This window comes from Ranitomeya imitator, chromosome 1, assembly GCF_032444005.1.
Source record: "Ranitomeya imitator isolate aRanImi1 chromosome 1, aRanImi1.pri, whole genome shotgun sequence".
Lineage (NCBI taxonomy): Eukaryota > Metazoa > Chordata > Amphibia > Anura > Dendrobatidae > Ranitomeya > Ranitomeya imitator.
The window spans coordinates 849536498-849553022 of record NC_091282.1 but is presented as its reverse complement, the minus strand read 5'-3'; the positions used below and the strand labels follow the sequence as shown (position 1 = coordinate 849553022).

Here is a 16525-nt window from a genome sequence, read left to right as displayed (position 1 = left end):
TCAGTAAACGTGACTGAACTACGTGGCACTGTGACTGACAGAACTGCGCCTGTCGCTGATTGGTTGCGGGCGGCTGGCGCGACCAATCAGCGACGCGGGATTTCCATTAGACAAACAGAATTAGGGTGCCGTCACACAGTGCAATTTTGATCGCTACGACGGCACGATTTGTGACGTTGCATCGTCGCTTAATTATCGTTTCAAACATCGTAGACTGCGGTCACACTACACTATGCACGGCGCTGAAGCGATAAATTCATGACGTATTTGCGATGTAGAAGTCGTATGGGACAGTCGTACGGTCGTGTCACACACGACGATTCAGAGCAAATTTTGCATAATCTGTGCGTGACGTTGTTCACTAGGGGCGTGTTGTGCTACTAGCTAGTGTGCTGATAGGCCAAAGGTTCTGTGCACACAATTGGTTGGAAAATTTGTCACCTGAGCGCTATTGTTCCCAATGCCACCTCACTGCTTTCAAAATTTCCTTTCTTCACTTCGTACTTGGACACTTGGTGGACCTGGACATTGGAATTTTGTACTTCGCTGAATATACCACGCTTTGCACCGCTGCTTCGAGGTATGTAAACCGCTTGGGCGTGGTGGATGGAACGCTGTATGGACGGCATGAGTGCTTCGTTCCACCGCTGAAGCGAAGCGGATGGTACACTGTTGTGACTGGAGGGCTACAATGTGACAGATGGTACGCTGTTGTGACTGGTCGTGACTGGTGGGCTACAGCGTGGTAGATGGGACGCAGTTTGGTCGGCATGACCGCTTCGTTCCGCCGCTGAAGCGATGCGGATGGTACGCTGTTGTGACTGGTTATGACCGGTTGTGTCTGGTGAGCTAGAGCGTGGCAGATGGTACAATGTATGGTCACCATGAGCGCTTTGTGTGGCTGCTGTGGGGAAGCGGGCGGTAGTGGCCTATGGCGCGGCAGATGGAAGTAGCGATGCGGATGGTACGCTGTTGTGACTGGTTGTGACTGGTCGTGACTGGTGGGCTACAGCGTGGTAGATGGAACGCAGTTTGGTCGGCATGACCGCTTCGTTCCGCCGCTGAAGCGATGCGGATGGTACGCTGTTGTGACTGGTTATGACCGGTTGTGTCTGGTGAGCTAGAGCGTGGCAGATGGTACAATGTATGGTCACCATGAGCGCTTTGTGTGGCTGCTGTAGGGAAGCGGGCGGTACACTGTTTTGGGTTATGGTGGCCTATGGCGTGGCAGATGGAAGAAGCGATGGTAGGCATGAGCGCTTTGTGTGGCTGCTGTTAAGCGTTTGGCACACTGGCAAAAGTATTGTTTAAAGGACTCTTTGTCAACCATGTAATTTTTTTTTATAATTATTTTTCAGATGTCAAATCGTGTGGAGTTCATCAGGGATTTCATCGAAATTTATCAGTCTTTTCCCTGCCTCTGGAAAATCAAATCTCCTGAGTATTGTAACAGGGAAAAGAGGAGGGAGGGTTACTTAAAGCTCATTGAGCTTTACAATCGTCATGCACCAGAAGAGGCAGCAAACGAAGCAGTTATTAAAAAGAAAATCCAGGCGCTCCGCACGGTGTGGAGGAAGGAGCTGAACAAGGTTCTTCAGACTACAAGGTCCGGAGCTTCCACTGAAGATGTTTATGTGCCAAAACTTTGGTATTTTGAACATCTTAATTTTCTGAGGGACCAAGAGGTGCCACGGACTTCCACGTGTCTTCGCTTGTTGGCACCTGTGGAACAAATTGTTTCGGAGAACCACGCCGAGCAGGAGTCACAAGGGCAACAAGTAAGTAGCTCTTTGGACGAAAGTTCACCAATGTGTCCTATAATTACATAATTTTTCTCTGCATTTTATGTTTTATACTTCTGATTATCACATCAGTTTGAAGTTGTTACAAAAACATGTACACATAAGTAACCCTGTCGCAGTCAAGTATTATATGGGGAACTTAATATGTATGAAATGGCGATATATCTAAACCATACCATCTAAGCAATATAGAAAATAGTATCGCTTCAAGCTGCCGATGTACTCTTGTTGAGACTATTTAGACTATAAAATATTCGTCAGGTTCCCCTAGCAGTCAGAACAGTGTAGTTCAAAGTATTAAATAAAAGGGAGGGTTAAAGAATATTACTAAGCTTAAAATATATTATAATTTTTTTTTACCTACTACGAATATATAGTTTGGATGCGGTTATGGTGGTACAACTTTTTGTTGCCGGGTTCATAACTTGTTTTTTTTTTCCCCCCCAGGATGACAGTGCGCAGGAGAGTACACTGGACTGTTCACAGGACTGCACGACAACAGATTTAGTGGAGGCTGCACCTGCCAGGACTCAATCGAGGCAAGGTCCAAGAAAACGGAAAGCCACCTCAGACGCCTCACATGAACTATTGAGCCTTGCAAAGAAGGTGTTGACAAGAAATGTTAGCCCTGCGTTGCAGGGGTTTGGACACTATGTGGTTGACAAACTGGCCAAAATGGACGACAACCAAAGAATACTAGCAGAGCGTCTGATTATGGAAGCAGTAAACAAGGGTACAGATGGCGATTTGGACAAGAACACTTGTTTGGTCTCTTCCCGGCCAATACAGCGGACAGAGCCATCAAATTACAATGGTTGGTCACAGTGTCAGACATCGATGCGACACAATGCTCACGTTTCCCACTTCGGCCAGCCACCCCCTAATAACTCCTACACGCCAATACCTTCACATATGGCTTCGCCCATCAGGCACCAAAGTTTTCAGCCGGAACAATCGTCGTATCATAATTTGTGATTTCCTAACTTCTTTTACATTCCTTTTTATTTTATTGTCTTGTTAAAATAATGTTTCAAATAAAAGCTTTTATTAGAAATTCTATCACTACTTTTTGATTGGTGTGTCTCGATCACAGCACTGTATGAGGGCACAAATTAACGTAACAAATTCATGTACAGTTAACTAATACAAAAAAAATGGAATGATAGTTAAACTAAATATTTTTATTGTAACAACCAAAAATGTATTATTGGCCCGCCTACAACTGCTGGCACATGTCCCGCAGCTTCTGCAGCTCCTCCATTGCCACATTGTGCTGCTCCTGAATACGCGCCATAGTGTGGATTAGCTTTTCTATGCCGGCTTCAAGATCCTCCTTGTTCACAGTGACGACAGCTGTGGGTCAAAAAACATAACATTAATAACACAGTAGTCTCCCGATGTGTCTTTGCTTCTGTGAAGGAAAAAAAAAAAAAACAGTCAGCATATAAGGGCAAAACTGACTTGAGGGGGGGGTGTTTGGGTTGGGGGTGAAAGAGTGGGCCTGCAACAAAATCAAAATAACTTTATTGTGGGAACCTACTAGGATGTTGAGGCACGGAGGGCACTTCGGGATCTGAGTCTGTGTCGAATGCCTCGTGCTGTCGGCGGCGGCGCTGTCTCTTTGCCTCTGTGAAGGGAAAAAAAAAAAAAAGGTCTGTCAGCATATATGGCAACACTGGCTGCCGGGGGAGGGGGTGGGGGGGAAGAGGGACCTGCAACTGAATCCAAATCACATAATTGTGGGAACCTACTAGGATCTGGAGGAGTAGACCCGGAGGGCACAGATGTAGAAGAGGCTGTGCGGGATGCCTCGTGGCGGCGGTGGTGCTGTGTCTTTGCCTCTGTGAAGGGGAAAAAAAAAAAAAAAAGGTCTGTCAGCATATATGGCAACACTGGCTGCCGGGGGAGGGGGTGGGGGGGAAGAGGGGACCTGCAACTGAATCCAAATCACATAATTGTGGGAACCTACTAGGATCTGGAGGAGTAGACCCGGAGGGCACAGATGTAGAAGAGGCTGTGCGGGATGCCTCGTGGCGGCGGTGGTGCTGTGTCTTTGCCTCTGTGAAGGGAAAAAAAAAAAAAAAGGTCTGTCAGCATATATGGCAACACTGGCTGCCGGGGGGGGGGGGGGGAGGAGGGGACCTGCAACCAAATCCAAATCACATTATTGTGGGAACCTACTAGGATCAGTTGTCTTTGACCCGGAGGGCTCTGGGACTTCAGAGGCGGTGTGAGAAGCCTCGTCGCTACGGCGGCGCTGTGTCTTTGCCTCTGTGAAGGAAAAAAAAATTTAAAAAAAAAAGGTCTGTTACCATATATGGCAACACTGGCTGCCGGGGGGGGGAGGAGGGGACCTGCAACCAAATCCAAATCACATTATTGTGGGAACCTACTAGGATCAGTTGTCTTTGACCCGGAGGGCTCTGGGACTTCAGAGGCGGTGTGTGATGCCTCGTGTCTACGGCGGCGCTGTCTCTTTGCCTCTGTGAAGGAAAAAAAAAGTTCGGTCAGCAGTTAGCTGTGCCACATAGTACTTTTCACCGTTCATACTGTCCCATAGCTGTTGGACATAGTGGCTCTGCAACGTTCAAACTGTCCCATAGCTGTGGCACTGCAACGTTGAAACTGTCCCATAGCTGTGGCACATAGTGGCTCTGCAACGTTGAAACTGTCCCATAGGTGTGGCACATAGTGGCTCTGCAACGTTCAAACTGTCCCATAGCTGTGGCACATAGTGGCTCTGCAACGTTGAAACTGTCCCATAACTGTGGCACATAGTGGCTCTGCAACGTTCAAACTGTCCCATAGCTGTGGCACATAGTGGCTCTGCAACGTTGAAACTGTCCCATAGGTGTGGCACATAGTGGCTCTGCAACGTTCATACTGTCCCATAGCTGTGACACATAGTGGCTCTGCAACGTTGAAACTGTCCCATAGGTGTGGCACATAGTGGCTCTGCAACGTTCATACTGTCCCATAGCTGTGGCACATAGTGGCTCTGCAACGTTGAAACTGTCCCATAGGTGTGGCACATAGTGGCTCTGCAACGTTCATACTGTCCCATAGCTGTGGCACATAGTGGCTCTGCAACGTTGAAACTGTCCCATAGGTGTGGCACATAGTGGCTCTGCAACGTTCATACTGTCCCATAGCTGTGGCACATAGTGGCTCTGCAACGTTCAAACTGCCCCATAGCTGTGCCACATACTTTTGGGTACCTGAGTGCTAACCTCTGCGAATCTCCTTGCGAAGCTCCTGCAGGCGCTCTGGGCTTTTGGACTTCAGATCGCCCCATTTTTTCACAATCTGGGCCTTGCTGCGAGTTATCCCAAACCGCTTCCTGAGGCCCTCAGACACCACACGGACAACTTCCTCCTTGTGCTGGTTGCGGTGCAGCACCATCCCTGTGGTTTCATACTGCATCCTATCCATTGTTCCAATAAGGAACTTGAGCTCTGGGATGCCCATAGGTGGACCACGGCGACTGGCAGCCATTATCACGATGTCAGGGGACAAAAACAAGCTAGGGCAGGCACGCAGGAACGCTGTACGTCATCACGCCGTCATAGACCACGAGCGTACATTACTTGCCGCTCCGGCGTTATATAACGATCCTTCGAACGGCATTTACTATGTGCGTTCCTTTCGTAACGCTCAGTCGTCACAAATGTGACGCTGTTCATAAACGGCAACGCTATTGCGATGCCAATCGCGCGGCAGGACGGCGGAGCGCTGCTCCTCCTCTGGGCGTTGCTGTTCAGGGTCATTCCATCTAAAATGGCGGCGAGAATGCGTTCTGCTCCTCTGGGGCAGCCAGAAATCCTTTTTTTTATTAGTCAGATGGATGCCATGGATTACGAGGGTCTGGAGAGCCGCCCTGCCCACCCACACATCCACAAGCGAGAAGTGCTTGGCCACATAACAAGAATGATGGAGAGGAGGTTTGGCGTCTGCCGCAGTCAGCTTCAGCTGCGTAAAAAATGGGCTGACCTCCGCTATAAAACGCCACAAATGTTTGCTGAGTTGCGTGCGGAGGCAAGGCGAGGCAAGTACTAGTATGGGGGGATTGGGAGATGCATGCTGTCAGGAGGGGGGGGGGGGGGGTTTGGGAGGGAGGCTTGCGCTCATGGTTGCCAACGTGACCTCAAATGCATTAAAACACATGCCCCGTTTTGTTAAAATTTAGTTATTTTCCAAGCAGAATATGCGTTGTCCGTGAGAAAACTTGTCGGGTTCCCTAATCTCAACCACCATCTTGAAATTATTAAGATGTCCATAATTTTTACTTTCTCAATTTCCCATAAATATTAACGGAGGAGGTTGGCCTACTGATGAAATAATACGTTTTCCAAAGACAGGAAGACCATTGAACACCAGAGCCCACATACATGTCTGAGTATCGCACCCCTGTAAAGTGTGATCTCTATTTTATGTTTGAGTATATTGTAAGCTTTGATCTGCAGCACTCAACATTTGTGTGTAAACATTGTGATTCTTTACTTTAGGTGTAGAGAGACAGCGGCGGCAAGTCAGACCCACCATTGCCACCAGTACCCCATCTTCAGGCACCAGTGGGAGCCCACAGTCCGGGACATCACGTAAGTTCACAATCATTTATTGCATTTTTTTTTAACATCACACGGGACATAACAGGGTAGCTGAAATATTTGAAGACATTACAGACGCAGTAATGACCCAGCGGCCTACCACGCCTCCACCATCTGTTGCGACCATGCACCCTCGCACCCCTGTGAAGTGTGATATAAATTTTATGTTTCAGTATATTGTTAGCTTTGATCTGCAGCACTCTACATGTGTTTTTAAAGATTGCGTTTGTTAACTTTCTGTGTAGAGAGACAGCGGCGGCAACAGGTACCTGCCATTGCCAGCAGCACCACAGCATCCACCACCAGCGGGAGCCCACAGTCCGTGACGTCACGTAAGTTAACAATCATAGATTACAGTTTTTCAACTGCATATGGGACATAAGAGGGTAGCGGAAATATTTGAATACATTACAGACGCAGTAATGACCCAGCGGCCTACCACGCCACCACCAGACAGCAGACGGCCTCGCACCCCTACACCACCCTCAACACCTCCCTTTCGACACTCCTCTTCCTCCCCCGGGTCGGCGGCATTCTCCCCAGAAGCTAACATACGTAAGTGACCAAAACAGCGAGCGCTTCCCAACGGCGTGTTCCATAGTTAACCAGATCTGTTATTATTTCCTTTTAGCTGCTGCAGCAGAGGCCAGATCGCTGGGATGGGACATTAGCAGCTCTGGTTCTGGCAATGAGGAACCGGCGTCCCTTCTCCGTAAGTATCAAGATAATGCGAGTGGTTTTCTGCTGGATGTCACCATAGACAACTAAAACTGTAAAATTTAATAAAATTTACATCGCCCTGTGGTGCCAGACCAAATAGAAATTTACAACACAGAAAATTTGGTCCTGCCCCAGAGGTCGAGATGTATTTTCAGTGGAATCAACGTTGGTTCTCCAACCTCTTCTATCCACAGAACCGCCCACCGTAAGAGAGCTCCTGGCGAGACAATTGCGACTGGAGCGGACAGCAGCGCTCCTGCAGCAGACAGCAGCGCTCCTCCAGAGTCAAGTGGAGCAGCAGGGCGTGACGCTGCGACACCTCTTGGGCCGGAGATAATTTTTTTTTTTTGGGGGGGTTATGTTATATTTTGTTGTAAAATAATTTAAAACCAAGAAAGTGTTACAAAAAAACCCAAAAATCTTCGCATTATTTCTTTAATGTTTACCAAGCTATAAGGGTTAACAGCACCATTTTATAGGCATCACATTTAAAGTTATTTAGAGAGGTTTATATGACAGCAAAGCAAAAAAAAAATTTTTTTTATACGGCGCGATCCTGCCAGGGTACAGCTCCAGAACCATTAAAGTACTGACAGTATTTTTCGCGACAGTCCCTTGCATCGTCTGCCTGTCTGCCAGATCCAAGAGCTTGAAGAGCTGTAAAATTATCAGGTTGTGTACGCCATTCCCCGGGCACAATATCTCCGGTTCTTGCGTCCACTGCATCAATAAACGAAGGAGGAGAATAGGAGCTCGTATCATGACGTCTCAGGAAATTATGGAGCACACAGCATGCCAAAACCACAAAGTCTATAGACGGCAGCTTCAAGTTGATAGCTGTGTGGAACACTCTAAACCGATTTGCCATAATCCCAAAGGCATTTTCAACCACACGACGGGCCCTCGACAACCGGTAATTAAAGATTCTGCGCTCCGGTGTGAGTGTTCTCTGTGCAAATGGCTTCAGCAAATGTGGATGAAGAGGGAAAGCTTCATCAGCGATGAAGACAAAATTTAGGTTTGCTTTTGTGTCTTCATTTAGTGGCAACAGCAGTTCATTGTTCCTCAAGCTTTCCCCAAATGAAGTGTGTTCAAAAACACCACCGTCGGAGACTCGACCATTCATGCCAACATCCACATCGACAAACTCATAGTTTGCATTGACAAGGGCCATGAGGATCACACTGAAATATCCTTTGTAGTTGAAAAAAAAGGATCCAGAGTTGGCTGGTTGCGTGATGCGCACATGCTTTCCATCTAATGCACCACCGCAGTTTGGAAACTGCCACAGCTCATCAAAATCGGAAGCAATCCTCTTCCAGTCATCCGCCGTCTTGGGAAACTGCAAGATGAGAAGGAAACATGTACAAATTAGGTCAAATATATTATGCACATACACTCTCATGTGGACATCCTACAGTGATTGAGGCGCAGTATGGATTAGTATAACAAAGTCAACAACCCAGAGTATGCAGGCAGCCATTTTTTCAGATGGCTTCGGTGACTCAGAGGGGGTGCTAAACAATATATCTAAATAATATAATCAATAAAATTACATGGGAGCAGCAAATAAAAAAGGGTGGCGCAGGGTTGGAGCAGCACATATCAGAATGGAGCCGCAAAATGGTAGCAGCACATGTCAGAATGGAGGCGCAGGATCACAGCAGCACATGTCAGAATGGGGGCGCAGGATGGGAGCAGCACATGATAGGATGTAGAACATATACCTATAGAAATGCTCGCCATCAGGGCGTAGAACGGGTTCAATAGCTAGTATAATATATCGACATAACACAGCAGCCAAAAAAATATAGTAGTACCTCCATATAATGCCTTAAGCTCTGCACAATGGCCTCGCATGTCTCCGGAATCACAACGCTCAGGAAAAGTCTGGAAACAGCTGCGGAAAACTGCAAATCCTGAAGAGACCTTCCTGTTGCCAGGAAGCGCAGTGTCACCGCCAACCTTTCCTCCACGGGCACGGCTGCACGCATCGGCGTATCACACCTTTGTATGAGTGGCGTAACAGCAGACAGTATTATTTTGAAGGATTCCTCGGACATCCGAAGGTAGTTTCGGAAATCTTGAGGGTTATGGTCACGTAACTCTCTTATGAGACCCATGTGTGACAGTGTGGATCTTTTCTGCAGCCAGCTCCGGGTCCACATGCGACGTTTTCGTTTAGGACGTCTCTCCTCTTGGAGACGTGCTGCCTCAAACACCAGGGCAGCAGCAACAACAGAACTCTCATCGGAAGTGAGCATAGTTCCTAAAAAGAAAACAAACGTACAATAAATACACGTGCTTACAAAACAATGTTCTGACCATTGATCTAACAACTATATATGTTACTACTGGTATTAAATGGGGCAGTCAACCATCTCGATCTGTAAAAGGATTACCGTATTTTCCGCTTTGTAAGACGCACTTTATTTCCCCCAAATTTGGGGGGGAAATGTGGGTGCGTCTAACAAAGCGGATATACCGCTTACCATTACAGGCTGGGAGGAGGGGGTGTCCGCCGCCGCTACCGCCTGCCGCCGCTGTCGTCCGCCGCCACTGCCGGGGTTGTCCGCTGCTGCCCCGGGTGATGCTGAAGGCTCCGGTGCTGCGGGGGGCTCTGGCGACATTTTGTGAAAGACCAGAGCCCCCCGGCAGTTCTTCCATGCGTTCCAGTATGACTAATTCCGGGAAAATGGCCGCCGGAATCTCGGGAGATGAGATTTCAGCGCTGAGATCTCATCTCTCGAGATTCCGGCGGCCATTTTCCCGGAGTTAGTTCCAGTATGACTGACTCCGGGAAAATGGCCGCCGGAATCTCGGGAGATGAGATTTCAGCGCTGAGATCTCATCTCTCGAGATTCCGGCGGCCATTTTCCCGGAATTAGTCATACTGGAACGCATGGAAGAACTGCCGGGGGGCTCTGGTCTTTCACAAAATGTCGCCAGAGCCCCCCGCAGCACCGGAGACAGCCCTACAGCACAGGAGCCCCCTGCAGACCCCTCATCCCAGCCTGCAGCAAAGGAGCCCCCCTGCAGCACAGGAGCCCCCTGCAGACCCCCTCATCCCAGCCTGCAGCAATGCTCCACTCCTGCCTCCGGCAACGAGCCTGGGACCCTGATCCACCACAACCACAACCCCTGGTAAGTAATAAGACGCATGGATTATAAGACGCCCCACCAATTTATTAAAAAATAGTTTTTTCCTATTTTTCTCCTCAAAATTTGGGGTGCGTCTTATAATCCGGAGCGTCTTACAAAGCGAAAAATACGGTAATTAATTGGGCCACGCAACAGCTGTGTACCTGAGGTTCTCAGGCCTACCCTACTCAAAGGAACAATCAACCACACTCCAGCGTTTATCCCCGTTGAAGCGCAACATATGCTACGCTGTAGCGTTATACATACCTTTTGCGGTAAAAGTCTAGTAGTTAAAAGTCCAGGGAATCCAGCGAATTTAGGAGTTCTGTTCACAGCACGTGCTACAGAGAGAAATGAATAGCGCGCTCGAGAGCTCCGGTTTTATCCGCTGGGAACAATAGTCCTTTGTCGAATGAGCGCACAGTATTGTACCGCCCAATCAGCACACGGGAGGTGGAGAATTCAGCGCTCCTACGTAGCCAGCTCCTCCGCCCTTTACATCGTATACAATATCGTGCACACCTTTGTCACACCATGCGATCATGCCGCCACAGCGGGACACTGGACGACGAAAGAAAGTTTCAAACGATGTGCTACGACGTACGATTCACAGCGGGGTCCCTGATCGCAGGAGCGTGTCACACGCTGCGATATCGTACCTATATCGCTCGAACGTCACAAATCGTGCCGTCGTAGCGATCAAAATTGCACTGTGTGACGGTACCTTTAGACAATTATATAGTAGATATATCAAGTGCAAGGTGTAAAAACTACCTTTCTGCCTCTTCCCTCAGATGTCACCAGGAATTTATACTACTGCCGATCCCGACTTCTGCCTACTGTTCACTATGATCTAGCACAGCCCGTCAGACACCACACTTTATATTTGTAGTACCTCTCATCCTCACCAGGTTGGATAGTATGCCTGGTTCTTGTGGCTGCTCCTCGAATAAACTCTGTACCTATATTATATAAAGTTATCTAACACCTTACTGGTGAACCATTTTTCACTTTGCCATAGTAAACTGCACCCTATCACACACCCACCCAAAAATGGGCCCTGGAACAGATTATCTTGTTGCACCCTTGGGTTTACCCTGATGAACCGCCATTAACACTAGAAGTCCCAGAGAGGTGTCATTTAACATTTCTACCTTTTGGAGCTCGAAATTTCTGGGACTTCTAGTGTTAAGGACATTTGACAGGAAATCCATTAGGAGAAAGTTAACTGGATAGGGACAGAGTGAGATTTGACCCTTTAATGATATGACATATTTGGGACAATATGACATAGTCCCATTTTTCAAATTTGGCATGTCTCACTTTACATAGCCATAACTTTAGAATGCCTTTACGTATTCAACTGATTGAAATAGTTTTTTCGTGACATTATCTACTTTAAATTATTTCTACCTTTAGGGCAGTGGTCCCCAACTCCAGGCCTCGAGGGCCGCCAACAGTGTAGGTTTTCAGGATTTCCTTAGTATTGCACAGGGGTTGGAATCATCACCTGTGCAGATGATCACATTACCACCGATGCAATACTAAAGAAATCCTGAAAACCTGCACTGTTGGCGGCCCTCGAGGCCTGGAGTTGGGGACCCCTGCTTTAGGGCAATGTGCCTTTTTTAAAAAATGGGAAACTTAGCCATTTTCAAACTTTTAACACCTCATGACTGATCTGTTTGTTGAGGAGTGAATTGTGGGGTGAGGAGCGGGTTCAGGAGCTGAGCATGCTCCATAAGTTGCCGATGCACAGTCGGCATGCATGTGTCAAACAGTCATGGCCGCAGATGAGTGCCGCTTGCTGCTGTTAAATTATTTAGATGCCGCTGTCAATCTCTTACAGTGGCATTTAAAGGCATGATTGCCTGTGAACGGACAGGTTATTATAACAGCCAGGTTCATGTTGAAGACCCTTTGTCACTGCCGACTTAGTACCCAGTTAAACTCAGCTGCACATTGTGATTTACACTAAATACAGTTCAGTATATAGTGTAAGTGATAGAACAATCTCAGACTATAAAACAGGAGTAAAAAAAAAAAGTTTTATAAATTTTATATATAAAAATTTGATTTTCTCCTCTTTTCCTTTGGTTAAAAATAAATCAATGTCGAAAAAAAAGCATATCTTGTATCTCACATCTGTAAGAGTTTGGCCTATCTAAATATAAAATTAGTTAACGTGTATGGTAAGCACCATAGGAAGAAAAAAAAAATGTAATGCTAGAATTGGGTTTTTCGGGCACCACATATCCCTAAACAAAAAACAAACAAACCATACGAAGCTATCAATATGTCTGTTTCTCAAAATAGTATCAATCATCCCCCCCCCCCCCCCCCCCAAAAAAAAAAAAGAAGGAATTGCAGTATTTTCGCCATTTTATCCCACTTTTAAGCACAAGATATGGTATAAGGAATGGTATCATTCAAGCTACAATTTATCTGACAAAAAAATAAAGACCTCATATGGCTGTGGTGACAGAAAAATAAGAAAGGGGTTGCCTTTTGGAAGAAGAAAAATAAAAAATGCAAACAAAAATAAAAAATTCTCTTGGTCCTTAAGGAGTTAATTGTACCCTTGAACAGTTGGTCTCACCATGTCTTCCTGAGAACACTGAGCTCCAGCCTTCTCCCTTCCTAGTTGCAGGGGAGCACTCCTGTGCTCTAAATAGGCTATTGTTGTCAGAGCTCTTGTTCCAAAGTCTGCACTGCTATCTGTACATTTCCATAAAGAGATAACCGTGTCTTTCAACAAGCTAAAGGCCCCTTCACATTAAGCGACGCTGCAGCGATACCGACAACGATCCGGATCGCTGCAGCGTCGCTGTTTGGTCGCTGGAGAGCTGTCACACAGACAGCTCTCCAGCGACCAACGATGCCGGTAACCAGGGTAAACATCGGGTTACTAAGCGCAGGGCCGCGCTTAGTAACCCGATGTTTACCCTGGTTACCATCGTTAAAGTAAAAAAACAAACACTACATACTTACCTACCGCTGTCTGTCCTCGGCGCTCTGCTTCTCTGGTCTGGCTGTGAGCACAGCGGCCGGAAAGCAGAGCGGTGACGTCACCGCTCTGCTTTCCAGCTGACCGACGCTCACAGCCAGTACAGGAGGAGTGCAGAGCACAGCGCCGGGGACAGACAGCGGTAGGTAAGTATGTAGTGTTTTTTTTTTTTACTTTTACGCTGGTAACCAGGGTAAACATCGGGTTACTAAGCGCGGCCCTGCGCTTAGTTACCCGATGTTTACCCTGGTTACCAGTGAAGACATCGCTGGATCGGTGTCACACACGCCGATCCAGCGATGTCCATGGGAGATCCAGCGACGAAATAAAGTTCTGGACTTTGTTCAGCGACCAACGATCTCCCAGTAGGGGCCTGATCGTTGGTCGCTGTCACACACAACGATTTCCTTAACGATATCGTTGCTACGTCACAAAAAGCAACGATATCGTTAACGATATCGTTATGTGTGAAGGTACCTTAAGGGTATGTTCACACTAGCGTTGTGCGCCGCTGCGTCGGCAACGCACCGAAAAACGCGTGCAAACGCACGCAAAAACGCTGCGTTTTTCGACGCGTGCGTCGTTTTTTGACGAAAATCGGACGCAAGAAAAATGCAACTTGTTGCGTTTTCTTGGTCCGACGCTAGCGTCAAAAAAGACGCACGTGTCGGAAAACGCAACAAGCAAAAACACATGCGTCCCCCATGTTAAACATAGGGGCGCATGACGCGTGCGTCGCCGTTGCGTCGCCCGACGCTAGCGCGACGCACACTAGCCGAACGCTAGTGTGAACGTAGCCTAACGATGGAGGGAAAACCGCTTCTCTATAGAAATTAATTATTGGAAGGGGCCACATGAGATACTCTGACTATCGTGTAGGGCTGTACCAAGCAGCCAAACTTTATTCTGCTTATTATAGTTTTATATTAAGTGAGAAAAATTAATATTGACCAGAATTAAAGGAGTTGTCGGCTACTAGGATAACCGCTTCTTGAACTAAATGTTTGGTGTCACAACAAACGCACCAGAGCTCCGGGACCGCGATTGCCAACACTGCTAGAATGACGTCAGCACAGGAGGCGAGTATTGGTTTTTTAATTAGTTCAGGAATGGGTTGTCCTAGTAGTGGACAAGCCCTTTAAGCATGGTGACTCAATGCTACTGTTAATACATGTTACGTTATAGCTTACTGTAATATGTATTTTTCCGGGTAGCAGATAACGGCATAAAATACACTGCTTTATATAAAGCAGTAAGTCATATGCTCCTGTTGTGTAGTCAACAGCTCCCAACACAATATGATGCCCCACACAGGCCCTAAACATAGTATAAAGTGATGTCACCACACAGCCCCTAAAACTGTAAGTATCCCCACAAAGTCCACTACATAGTGTTCCCCACGCAACCCCCATGCAGAATGATGTCTTCACACAGCCCCCTAGAACGGTAGAGATGGCCCTCACGTAGAAGGGTTAGTACAGTTCTATATTTTGTGGAGCATTAACCAGTCTGGAAGTCTCAAAATGTTTACTAATTTCGTAAGGTCTAATATTTTCCTATCTCATAATGTTTTGAGAAAATGTGTGTTTATGGTTCATTAATAGTGATGAGCGAACGTGCTCGGATAAGGGCAATCCCTGCATGAGTTGCGGATGTTGAACAGCTGCGAGACATGCAAGCGCGGGGACTCGAACATATTATTCGAGCACGTCGAAGACACTGTTAGCACACGAGCATGTTCAGATAAAGCCTTATCCAAGCACGCTCGCTCATCACTATTAGTTCATTAAGAAAAATACAAAATTAAAACAGTCATAATAAGGGAAAGAACTCATAACATATTTGTCAGAAGAGGGTGGCAAGTAAAAATTTTTAATCAGAACTACGTTTGTCTATAAATGGTGTAAGAAAAACTACTCTCAAATGAATAAACAGAATTGATTTGCTCAAAGATCGTGTATGCATTCCTTTCTTCTAATGCTTGTAATTGTAGGGGCCTACTCTCTTAATTTGGCCTCACGTGTGATCCCGTAATCTGACTTTGGGTCAGGACAAAAAAAACACCCCTTTACACAGTATTATGTCCCACACAACCCCCTAGCAGAGTATTATTTTCCCACACTGCTCTGGTATCTGTATTCCGAGGATACAGTTACTAGGGAAAGTGAGTCGGAGGGAAGCTGTCTGGTGCTGAACGCCATTACATAAACCCTTTGCTGGGGCACACCAGAACAGCCAAAGAGTTGCATGTGGCCTGAAGGCAGCGCTTTGTCCATGTATGAGCTAGAGATGGGTGACTGAGATATCAGGAGACAAAGGAGTTGCTCTGTCTAAAACTTCAGACTTGTGAATCCTCACATCGTGCGCACTGCAAACTGTGAGGTTCCTCTGGTGTTGGCACCAGGTGCACTTGCGCAAGTATGCGATATGCATAGTCCCAGCCACATTCCAACTAGATGGGTGCAGCCTTGCTCAATTCATGTGAATTGAGCAAGACCTGAAACAGTCTAGACGGTATGTGGCCGGGAGTATGCAAATCACATATTTGTGGTCCCATGATCGCCACTGCTGGCACTGGAGAAACCTGACAATGTGCAGTATTTGCAATGTGACGATTTCAAAGTTTGCTGTCATATAGAGTGACTGCCACTTGTAGTCTAAGGTGTTATGAGAGGCAATTCAGTACCACAATGGACATAGCGGTCAGAGCACATACAGTGATCTGACAATAACCCAAAATCATAGAACGAGCTCTGAGATGTGGGAACTCTGCAGACCGCAATCCCTAATCCTCTCCAAACAACACTAGAGGCAGCCGTGGATTGCGCCTAACTCTGCCTATGCAACTCGGCACAGCCTGAGAAACTAACTAGCCTGAAGATAGAAAATAAGCCTACCTTGCCTCAGAGAAATACCCCAAAGGAAAAGGCAGCCCCCCACATATAATGACTGTGAGTTAAGATGAAAAGACAAACGTAGAGATGAAATAGATTCAGCAAAGTGAGGCCCGACTTTCTTAACAGAGCGAGGATAGGAAAGATAACTTTGCGGTCTACACAAAACCCTAAAGAAAACCACGCAAAGGGGGCAAAAAGACCCTCCGTACCGAACTAACGGCACGGAGGTACACCCTTTGCGTCCCAGAGCTTCCAGCAACAAATTAGACAAGCTGGACAGAAAAAATAGCAAACAAATAGCAAGAAGAACTTAGCTATGCAGAGCAGCAGGCCACAGGAATGATCCAGGGA

General features: G+C 46.9%; 2 protein-coding genes across 2 annotated transcripts; one reads left to right on the top strand and one right to left on the bottom strand.

The window, feature by feature from the left end:
* Window positions 1–252: 252 nt before the first annotated feature.
* On the top strand, window positions 253–2777 carry LOC138658164 (uncharacterized). Its single transcript, XM_069745692.1, has 3 exons — window positions 253–580; window positions 1359–1778; window positions 2250–2777. Exons 2-3 carry the CDS (start codon window positions 1359–1361, stop codon window positions 2775–2777), a joined length of 948 nt encoding a protein of 315 aa, XP_069601793.1. The 5' UTR covers window positions 253–580.
* A 4778-nt stretch (window positions 2778–7555) lies between these two features.
* LOC138651298 (uncharacterized) lies at window positions 7556–12972 on the bottom strand. The gene is made up of 3 exons (XM_069741391.1): window positions 12870–12972; window positions 8950–9398; window positions 7556–8471 (listed from the first exon to the last, which is right to left on the bottom strand). Exons 2-3 carry the CDS (start codon window positions 9391–9393, stop codon window positions 7671–7673), a joined length of 1245 nt encoding a protein of 414 aa, XP_069597492.1. The 5' UTR covers window positions 9394–9398; window positions 12870–12972; the 3' UTR covers window positions 7556–7670.
* Window positions 12973–16525: the final 3553 nt, after the last annotated feature.